The sequence below is a fragment of the Oncorhynchus mykiss genome, chromosome 26 (assembly GCF_013265735.2).
Source record: "Oncorhynchus mykiss isolate Arlee chromosome 26, USDA_OmykA_1.1, whole genome shotgun sequence".
NCBI lineage: Eukaryota > Metazoa > Chordata > Actinopteri > Salmoniformes > Salmonidae > Oncorhynchus > Oncorhynchus mykiss.
The window spans coordinates 39519441-39532016 of NC_048590.1; the positions used below are offsets into that span (position 1 = coordinate 39519441).

Here is a 12576-nt window from a genome sequence, read left to right on the forward strand (position 1 = left end):
TATGTATGTATGTATGTCTGTCCCCCTCTAAGTCTATCTGTCTGTCTCTAAATCTGTCTGTCTGTCTTTCTACCTGTCTCGAAGTCTGTCTGTCTCGCTGCCTCTTCCTGTAAATCTATCTGTCTGCCTGTTTTCTGTTATGTGCATGGTGTCTCTCTCTCCCTCTCCCTCTCTGCCTGTGTCTGTGTCTGTCTAATCCTGAGAATATAGCAACAGTTTTCTGTTATGTGCATGGTGTCTCTCTCTCCCTCTCTCTCTCTGCCTGTGTCTGTGTCTGTCTAATCCTGAGAATATAGCAACAGTTTTCTGTTATGTGCATGGTGTCTCTCTCTCCCTCTCTCTCTCTGCCTGTGTCTGTGTCTGTCTAATCCTGAGAATATAGCAACAGTTTTCTGTTATGTGCATGGTGTCTCTCTCTCCCTCTCTCCCTCTCTGCCTGTGTCTGTGTCTGTCTAATCCTGAGAATATAGCAACAGTTTTCTGTTATGTGCATGGTGTCTCTCTCCTGTTTCTAACATTTTAAATGCCTTGAGTTTTGTCTTCTGTGGTCTTGTGTTTCCCCATTCTACCCTGCTCTCTTTCAAGGAGGAGGGGGCTGTGTCCTTTTGCAAGGTGTGTAGTATAGGACTCCTACCTCCTGCCATCATAACCCCCCTTTACTAATCATAGGACTCCTACCTCCTACCATCCTAACCCCCCTTACAAAACATAGGACTCCTATCTCCTACCATCATAACCCCCCTTTACTAAACATAGGACTCCTACCTCCTACCATCCTAACCCCCCTTTACTAAACATAGGACTCCTACCTCCTACCATCCTAACCCCCTTTACTAAACATAGGACTCCTACCTCCTACCATCCTAACCCCCCTTACTAAACGTAGGACTCCTACCACCTACCATCCTAACCCCCCTGTACTAAACATAGGACTCCTACCTCCTACCATCCTAACCCCCCTTTACTAAACATAGAACTCCTACCATCCTACCTAACACCCTTTACTAAACATAGAACTCATACCATCCTACCTAACACCCTTTACTAAACAGAACTCCAACCATCCTACCTAACACCCTTTACTAAACATATAACTCCTACCTAACACCCTTTACTAAACATAACTCCTACCATCCTACCTAACACCCTTTACTAAACATAGAACTCCTACCATCCTACCTAACACCCTTTACTAAACAGAACTCCTACCTAACACCCTTTACTAAACATATAACTCCTACCTAACACCCTTTACTAAACAGAACTCCTACCTAACATCCTTTACTAAACATAGAACTCCTACCTAACACCCTTTACTAAACATATAACTCCTACCTAACACCCTTTACTAAACATATAACTCCTACCTAACACCCTTTACTAAACAGAACTCCTACCATCCTACCTAACACCCTTTACTAAACATAGAACACCTACCATCCTACCTAACACCCTTTACTAAACATAGAACTCCTACCATCTTACCTAACACCCTTTACTAAACAAAACTCCTACCATCCTACCTAACACCCTTTACTAAACATAGAACTCCTACCATCCTACCTAACACCCTTTACTAAACAGAACTCCTACCATCCTACCTAACACCCTTTACTAAACAGAACTCCTACCATCCTACCTAACACCCTTTACTAAACAGAACTCCTACCATCCTACCTAACACCCTTTACTAAACATAGAACTCCTACCTAACACAATTTACTAAACAGAACTCCTACCTAACACCCTTTACTAAACAGAACTCCTACCATCCTACCTAACACCCTTTTTCTAAACAGAACTCCTAACATCCTACCTAACACCCTTTAATAAACAGAACTCCTACCATCCTACCTAACGACCTTTACTAAACAGCCTACCTAACACCCTTTACTGAACATAGAACTCCTACCATCCTAACCCCCCTTTACTAAACATAGAACTCCTTCCATCCTACCTAACACTCTTTACTAAACATAGAACTCCTACCATCCTACCTAACACCCTTTACTAAACATATAACTCCTACCATCCTACCTAACACCCTTTACTAAACAGAACTCCTACCATCCTACCTAACACCCTTTTTCTAAACAGAACTCCTACCATCCTACCTAACACCCTTTACTAAACATAGAACTCCTACCATCCTACCTAACACCCTTTACTAAACAGAACTCCTACCATCCTACCTAACACCCTTTACTAAACATAGAACTCCTACCTAACACCCTTTACTAAACAGAACTCCTACCATCCTACCTAACACCCTTTACTAAACATAGAACTCCTACCATCCTACCTAACACCCTTTACTAAACAGAACTCCTACCATCCTACCTAACACCCTTTACTAAACAGAACTCCTACCATCCTACCTAACACCCTTTACTAAACAGAACTCCTACCTAACACCCTTTACTAAACAGAACTCCTACCATCCTACCCAACACCCTTTACTAAACAGAACTCCTACCTAACACCCTTTACTAAACAGAACTCCTACCATCCTACCTAACACCCTTTACTAAACATAGAACTCCTACCTAACACCCTTTACTAAACAGAACTCCTACCTAACACCCTTTACTAAACAGAACTACTACCATCCTACCTAACACCTTTTACTAAACAGAACTCCTACCATCCTACCTAACACCCTTTAAAAAACAGAACTCGTACCATCCTACCTAACACCCTTTTTCTAAACAGAACTCCTACCATCCTACCTAACACCCTTTACTAAACAGAACTCCTACCATCCTACCTAACACAATTTACTAAACAGAACTCCTACCATCCTACCTAACACCCTTTACTAAACATAACTCCTACCATCCTACCTAACACCCTTTACTAAACATAGAACTCCTACCATCCTACCTAACACCCTTTACTAAACAGAACTCCTACCTAACACCCTTTACTAAACATATAACTCCTACCTAACACCCTTTACTAAACAGAACTCCTACCTAACATCCTTTACTAAACATAGAACTCCTACCTAACACCCTTTACTAAACATATAACTCCTACCTAACACCCTTTACTAAACATATAACTCCTACCTAACACCCTTTACTAAACAGAACTCCTACCATCCTACCTAACACCCTTTACTAAACATAGAACACCTACCATCCTACCTAACACCCTTTACTAAACATAGAACTCCTACCATCTTACCTAACACCCTTTACTAAACAAAACTCCTACCATCCTACCTAACACCCTTTACTAAACATAGAACTCCTACCATCCTACCTAATACCCTTTACTAAACAGAACTCCTACCATCCTACCTAACACCCTTTACTAAACATAGAACTCCTACCTAACACCCTTTACTAAACAGAACTCCTACCATCCTACCTAACACCCTTTACTAAACATAGAACTCCTACCATCCTACCTAACACCCTTTACTAAACAGAACTCCTACCATCCTACCTAACACCCTTTACTAAACAGAACTCCTACCATCCTACCTAACACCCTTTACTAAACAGAACTCCTACCTAACACCCTTTACTAAACAGAACTCCTACCATCCTACCCAACACCCTTTACTAAACAGAACTCCTACCTAACACCCTTTACTAAACAGAACTCCTACCATCCTACCTAACACCCTTTACTAAACATAGAACTCCTACCTAACACCCTTTACTAAACAGAACTCCTACCTAACACCCTTTACTAAACAGAACTACTACCATCCTACCTAACACCTTTTACTAAACAGAACTCCTACCATCCTACCTAACACCCTTTAAAAAACAGAACTCGTACCATCCTACCTAACACCCTTTTTCTAAACAGAACTCCTACCATCCTACCTAACACCCTTTACTAAACAGAACTCCTACCATCCTACCTAACACAATTTACTAAACAGAACTCCTACCATCCTACCTAACACCCTTTACTAAACATAACTCCTACCATCCTACCTAACACCCTTTACTAAACATAGAACTCCTACCATCCTACCTAACACCCTTTACTAAACAGAACTCCTACCTAACACCCTTTACTAAACATATAACTCCTACCTAACACCCTTTACTAAACAGAACTCCTACCTAACATCCTTTACTAAACATAGAACTCCTACCTAACACCCTTTACTAAACATATAACTCCTACCTAACACCCTTTACTAAACATATAACTCCTACCTAACACCCTTTACTAAACAGAACTCCTACCATCCTACCTAACACCCTTTACTAAACATAGAACACCTACCATCCTACCTAACACCCTTTACTAAACATAGAACTCCTACCATCTTACCTAACACCCTTTACTAAACAAAACTCCTACCATCCTACCTAACACCCTTTACTAAACATAGAACTCCTACCATCCTACCTAACACCCTTTACTAAACAGAACTCCTACCATCCTACCTAACACCCTTTACTAAACAGAACTCCTACCATCCTACCTAACACCCTTTACTAAACAGAACTCCTACCATCCTACCTAACACCCTTTACTAAACATAGAACTCCTACCTAACACAATTTACTAAACAGAACTCCTACCTAACACCCTTTACTAAACAGAACTCCTACCATCCTACCTAACACCCTTTTTCTAAACAGAACTCCTAACATCCTACCTAACACCCTTTAATAAACAGAACTCCTACCATCCTACCTAACGACCTTTACTAAACAGCCTACCTAACACCCTTTACTGAACATAGAACTCCTACCATCCTAACCCCCCTTTACTAAACATAGAACTCCTTCCATCCTACCTAACACTCTTTACTAAACATAGAACTCCTACCATCCTACCTAACACCCTTTACTAAACATATAACTCCTACCATCCTACCTAACACCCTTTACTAAACAGAACTCCTACCATCCTACCTAACACCCTTTTTCTAAACAGAACTCCTACCATCCTACCTAACACCCTTTACTAAACATAGAACTCCTACCATCCTACCTAACACCCTTTACTAAACAGAACTCCTACCATCCTACCTAACACCCTTTACTAAACATAGAACTCCTACCTAACACCCTTTACTAAACAGAACTCCTACCATCCTACCTAACACCCTTTACTAAACATAGAACTCCTACCAATCTACCTAACACCCTTTACTAAACAGAACTCCTACCATCCTACCTAACACCCTTTACTAAACAGAACTCCTACCATCCTACCTAACACCCTTTACTAAACAGAACTCCTACCTAACACCCTTTACTAAACAGAACTCCTACCATCCTACCCAACACCCTTTACTAAACAGAACTCCTACCTAACACCCTTTACTAAACAGAACTCCTACCATCCTACCTAACACCCTTTACTAAACATAGAACTCCTACCTAACACCCTTTACTAAACAGAACTCCTACCTAACACCCTTTACTAAACAGAACTACTACCATCCTACCTAACACCTTTTACTAAACAGAACTCCTACCATCCTACCTAACACCCTTTAAAAAACAGAACTCGTACCATCCTACCTAACACCCTTTTTCTAAACAGAACTCCTACCATCCTACCTAACACCCTTTACTAAACAGAACTCCTACCATCCTACCTAACACAATTTACTAAACAGAACTCCTACCATCCTACCTAACACCCTTTACTAAACATAACTCCTACCATCCTACCTAACACCCTTTACTAAACATAGAACTCCTACCATCCTACCTAACACCCTTTACTAAACAGAACTCCTACCTAACACCCTTTACTAAACATATAACTCCTACCTAACACCCTTTACTAAACAGAACTCCTACCTAACATCCTTTACTAAACATAGAACTCCTACCTAACACCCTTTACTAAACATATAACTCCTACCTAACACCCTTTACTAAACATATAACTCCTACCTAACACCCTTTACTAAACAGAACTCCTACCATCCTACCTAACACCCTTTACTAAACATAGAACACCTACCATCCTACCTAACACCCTTTACTAAACATAGAACTCCTACCATCTTACCTAACACCCTTTACTAAACAAAACTCCTACCATCCTACCTAACACCCTTTACTAAACATAGAACTCCTACCATCCTACCTAATACCCTTTACTAAACAGAACTCCTACCATCCTACCTAACACCCTTTACTAAACATAGAACTCCTACCTAACACCCTTTACTAAACAGAACTCCTACCATCCTACCTAACACCCTTTACTAAACATAGAACTCCTACCATCCTACCTAACACCCTTTACTAAACAGAACTCCTACCATCCTACCTAACACCCTTTACTAAACAGAACTCCTACCATCCTACCTAACACCCTTTACTAAACAGAACTCCTACCTAACACCCTTTACTAAACAGAACTCCTACCATCCTACCCAACACCCTTTACTAAACAGAACTCCTACCTAACACCCTTTACTAAACAGAACTCCTACCATCCTACCTAACACCCTTTACTAAACATAGAACTCCTACCTAACACCCTTTACTAAACAGAACTCCTACCTAACACCCTTTACTAAACAGAACTACTACCATCCTACCTAACACCTTTTACTAAACAGAACTCCTACCATCCTACCTAACACCCTTTAAAAAACAGAACTCGTACCATCCTACCTAACACCCTTTTTCTAAACAGAACTCCTACCATCCTACCTAACACCCTTTACTAAACAGAACTCCTACCATCCTACCTAACACAATTTACTAAACAGAACTCCTACCATCCTACCTAACACCCTTTACTAAACATAACTCCTACCATCCTACCTAACACCCTTTATTAAACATAGAACTCCTACCATCCTACCTAACACCCTTTACTAAACAGAACTCCTACCTAACACCCTTTACTAAACATATAACTCCTACCTAACACCCTTTACTAAACAGAACTCCTACCTAACATCCTTTACTAAACATAGAACTCCTACCTAACACCCTTTACTAAACATATAACTCCTACCTAACACCCTTTACTAAACATATAACTCCTACCTAACACCCTTTACTAAACAGAACTCCTACCATCCTACCTAACACCCTTTACTAAACATAGAACACCTACCATCCTACCTAACACCCTTTACTAAACATAGAACTCCTACCATCTTACCTAACACCCTTTACTAAACAAAACTCCTACCATCCTACCTAACACCCTTTACTAAACATAGAACTCCTACCATCCTACCTAACACCCTTTACTAAACAGAACTCCTACCATCCTACCTAACACCCTTTACTAAACAGAACTCCTACCATCCTACCTAACACCCTTTACTAAACAGAACTCCTACCATCCTACCTAACACCCTTTACTAAACATAGAACTCCTACCTAACACAATTTACTAAACAGAACTCCTACCTAACACCCTTTACTAAACAGAACTCCTACCATCCTACCTAACACCCTTTTTCTAAACAGAACTCCTAACATCCTACCTAACACCCTTTAATAAACAGAACTCCTACCATCCTACCTAACGACCTTTACTAAACAGCCTACCTAACACCCTTTACTGAACATAGAACTCCAACCATCCTAACCCCCCTTTACTAAACATAGAACTCCTTCCATCCTACCTAACACTCTTTACTAAACATAGAACTCCTACCATCCTACCTAACACCCTTTACTAAACATATAACTCCTACCATCCTACCTAACACCCTTTACTAAACAGAACTCCTACCATCCTACCTAACACCCTTTTTCTAAACAGAACTCCTACCATCCTACCTAACACCCTTTACTAAACATAGAACTCCTACCATCCTACCTAACACCCTTTACTAAACAGAACTCCTACCATCCTACCTAACACCCTTTACTAAACATAGAACTCCTACCTAACACCCTTTACTAAACAGAACTCCTACCATCCTACCTAACACCCTTTACTAAACATAGAACTCCTACCATCCTACCTAACACCCTTTACTAAACAGAACTCCTACCATCCTACCTAACACCCTTTACTAAACAGAACTCCTACCATCCTACCTAACACCCTTTACTAAACAGAACTCCTACCTAACACCCTTTACTAAACAGAACTCCTACCATCCTACCCAACACCCTTTACTAAACAGAACTCCTACCTAACACCCTTTACTAAACAGAACTCCTACCATCCTACCTAACACCCTTTACTAAACATAGAACTCCTACCTAACACCCTTTACTAAACAGAACTCCTACCTAACACCCTTTACTAAACAGAACTACTACCATCCTACCTAACACCTTTTACTAAACAGAACTCCTACCATCCTACCTAACACCCTTTAAAAAACAGAACTCGTACCATCCTACCTAACACCCTTTTTCTAAACAGAACTCCTACCATCCTACCTAACACCCTTTACTAAACAGAACTCCTACCATCCTACCTAACACAATTTACTAAACAGAACTCCTACCATCCTACCTAACACCCTTTACTAAACATAACTCCTACCATCCTAAACAACACCCTTTTTCTAAACAGAACTCCTACCATCCTACCCAACACCCTTTACTAAACAGAACTCCTACCTAACACCCTTTACTAAACATAACTCCTACCATCCTACCTAACACCCTTTAATAAACAGAACTACTACCATCCTACCTAACACCCTTTACTAAACAGAACTCCTACCATCCTACCTAACACCCTTTATTAAACAGCCTACCTAACACCCTTTACTAAACAGCCTACCTAACACCCTTTACTAAACAGAACTCCTACCATCCTACCTAACACCCTTTACTAAACATAACTACTACCTAACACCCTTTACTAAACATAACTCCTACCATCCTACCTAACACCCTTTACTAAACATAGAACTCCTACCATCCTACCTAACACCCTTTACTAAACAGAACTCCTACCATCCTACCTAACACCCTTTACTAAACATAGAACTCCTACCTAACACCCTTTACTAAACAGAACTCCTACCATCCTACCTAACACCCTTTACTAAACATAACTACTACCTAACACCCTTTACTAAACATAACTCCTACCATCCTACCTAACACCCTTTACTAAACATAGAACTCCTACCATCCTACCTAACACCCTTTACTAAACAGAACTCCTACCATCCTACCTAACACCCTTTACTAAACATAGAACTCCTACCTAACACAATTTACTAAACAGAACTCCTACCTAACACACTTTACTAAACAGAACTCCTACCATCCTACCTAACACCCTTTTTCTAAACAGAACTCCTACCATCCTACCTAACACAATTTACTAAACAGAACTCCTACCATCCTACCTAACACCCTTTATTAAACAGCCTACCTAACACCCTTTACTAAACAGCCTACCTAACACCCTTTACTAAACAGAACTCCTACCATCCTACCTAACATCCTTTACTAAACAGAACTACTACCTAACACCCTTTACTAAACATAACTACTACCATCCTACCTAACACCCTTTACTAAACATAGAACTCCTACCTAACACCCTTTACTAAACATAACTACTACCATCCTACCTAACACCCTTTACTAAACAGAACTCCTACCATCCTACCTAACACCCTTTACTAAACAGAACTCCTACCATCCTACCTAACACTCTTTACTAAACATAGAACTCCTACCTAACACCCTTTACTAAACAGAACTCCTACCATCCTACCTAACACCCTTTACTAAACATAGAACTCCTACCTAACACCCTTTACTAAACATAGAACTCCTACCTAACACCCTTTACTAAATAGAACTCCTACCATCCTACCTAATACCCTTTCCTAAACAGAACTCCTACCATCCTACCTAACACTCTTTACTAAACATAGAACTCCTACCATCCTACCTAACACCCTTTACTAAACAGAACTCCTACCATCCTACCTAACACCCTTTACTAAACAGAACTCCTACCATCCTACCTAACACCCTTTACTAAACATAGAACTCCTACCTAACACAATTTACTAAACAGAACTCCTACCTAACACCCTTTACTAAACAGAACTCCTACCATCCTACCTAACACCCTTTTTCTAAACAGAACTCCTAACATCCTACCTAACACCCTTTAATAAACAGAACTCCTACCATCCTACCTAACGACCTTTACTAAACAGCCTACCTAACACCCTTTACTGAACATAGAACTCCAACCATCCTAACCCCCCTTTACTAAACATAGAACTCCTTCCATCCTACCTAACACTCTTTACTAAACATAGAACTCCTACCATCCTACCTAACACCCTTTACTAAACATATAACTCCTACCATCCTACCTAACACCCTTTACTAAACAGAACTCCTACCATCCTACCTAACACCCTTTTTCTAAACAGAACTCCTACCATCCTACCTAACACCCTTTACTAAACATAGAACTCCTACCATCCTACCTAACACCCTTTACTAAACAGAACTCCTACCATCCTACCTAACACCCTTTACTAAACATAGAACTCCTACCTAACACCCTTTACTAAACAGAACTCCTACCATCCTACCTAACACCCTTTACTAAACATAGAACTCCTACCATCCTACCTAACACCCTTTACTAAACAGAACTCCTACCATCCTACCTAACACCCTTTACTAAACAGAACTCCTACCATCCTACCTAACACCCTTTACTAAACAGAACTCCTACCTAACACCCTTTACTAAACAGAACTCCTACCATCCTACCCAACACCCTTTACTAAACAGAACTCCTACCTAACACCCTTTACTAAACAGAACTCCTACCATCCTACCTAACACCCTTTACTAAACATAGAACTCCTACCTAACACCCTTTACTAAACAGAACTCCTACCTAACACCCTTTACTAAACAGAACTACTACCATCCTACCTAACACCTTTTACTAAACAGAACTCCTACCATCCTACCTAACACCCTTTAAAAAACAGAACTCGTACCATCCTACCTAACACCCTTTTTCTAAACAGAACTCCTACCATCCTACCTAACACCCTTTACTAAACAGAACTCCTACCATCCTACCTAACACAATTTACTAAACAGAACTCCTACCATCCTACCTAACACCCTTTACTAAACATAACTCCTACCATCCTAAACAACACCCTTTTTCTAAACAGAACTCCTACCATCCTACCCAACACCCTTTACTAAACAGAACTCCTACCTAACACCCTTTACTAAACATAACTCCTACCATCCTACCTAACACCCTTTAATAAACAGAACTACTACCATCCTACCTAACACCCTTTACTAAACAGAACTCCTACCATCCTACCTAACACCCTTTATTAAACAGCCTACCTAACACCCTTTACTAAACAGCCTACCTAACACCCTTTACTAAACAGAACTCCTACCATCCTACCTAACACCCTTTACTAAACATAACTACTACCTAACACCCTTTACTAAACATAACTCCTACCATCCTACCTAACACCCTTTACTAAACATAGAACTCCTACCATCCTACCTAACACCCTTTACTAAACAGAACTCCTACCATCCTACCTAACACCCTTTACTAAACATAGAACTCCTACCTAACACCCTTTACTAAACAGAACTCCTACCATCCTACCTAACACCCTTTACTAAACATAACTACTACCTAACACCCTTTACTAAACATAACTCCTACCATCCTACCTAACACCCTTTACTAAACATAGAACTCCTACCATCCTACCTAACACCCTTTACTAAACAGAACTCCTACCATCCTACCTAACACCCTTTACTAAACATAGAACTCCTACCTAACACAATTTACTAAACAGAACTCCTACCTAACACACTTTACTAAACAGAACTCCTACCATCCTACCTAACACCCTTTTTCTAAACAGAACTCCTACCATCCTACCTAACACAATTTACTAAACAGAACTCCTACCATCCTACCTAACACCCTTTATTAAACAGCCTACCTAACACCCTTTACTAAACAGCCTACCTAACACCCTTTACTAAACAGAACTCCTACCATCCTACCTAACATCCTTTACTAAACAGAACTACTACCTAACACCCTTTACTAAACATAACTACTACCATCCTACCTAACACCCTTTACTAAACATAGAACTCCTACCTAACACCCTTTACTAAACATAACTACTACCATCCTACCTAACACCCTTTACTAAACAGAACTCCTACCATCCTACCTAACACCCTTTACTAAACAGAACTCCTACCATCCTACCTAACACTCTTTACTAAACATAGAACTCCTACCTAACACCCTTTACTAAACAGAACTCCTACCATCCTACCTAACACCCTTTACTAAACATAGAACTCCTACCTAACACCCTTTACTAAACATAGAACTCCTACCTAACACCCTTTACTAAATAGAACTCCTACCATCCTACCTAATACCCTTTCCTAAACAGAACTCCTACCATCCTACCTAACACTCTTTACTAAACATAGAACTCCTACCATCCTACCTAACACCCTTTACTAAACAGAACTCCTACCATCCTACCTAACACCCTTTACTAAACAGAACTCCTACCATCCTACCTAACACCCTTTACTAAACATAGAACTCCTACCACCCTAACATTCTTTA

The 12576-nt window shown here is 40.2% G+C and overlaps 1 protein-coding gene across 3 annotated transcripts in view; it reads left to right on the forward strand.

Annotated features, from left to right (window-relative positions):
- Positions 1-12576, forward strand: part of LOC110506127 (protein unc-13 homolog C) — a 223531-nt gene that overhangs the window by 144199 nt on the left and 66756 nt on the right. The window contains exon 25 of one of the 3 annotated variants that reach the window (XM_036964589.1): positions 586-612. The exons of 1 other annotated variant lie outside the window; for it this stretch is intronic. In XM_036964589.1, the coding sequence (XP_036820484.1) occupies positions 586-612 (27 nt within the window). The remainder of the gene's footprint in view (positions 1-585; positions 613-12576) is intronic. One more of the 3 variants, XM_036964590.1, reaches the window with a different exon arrangement.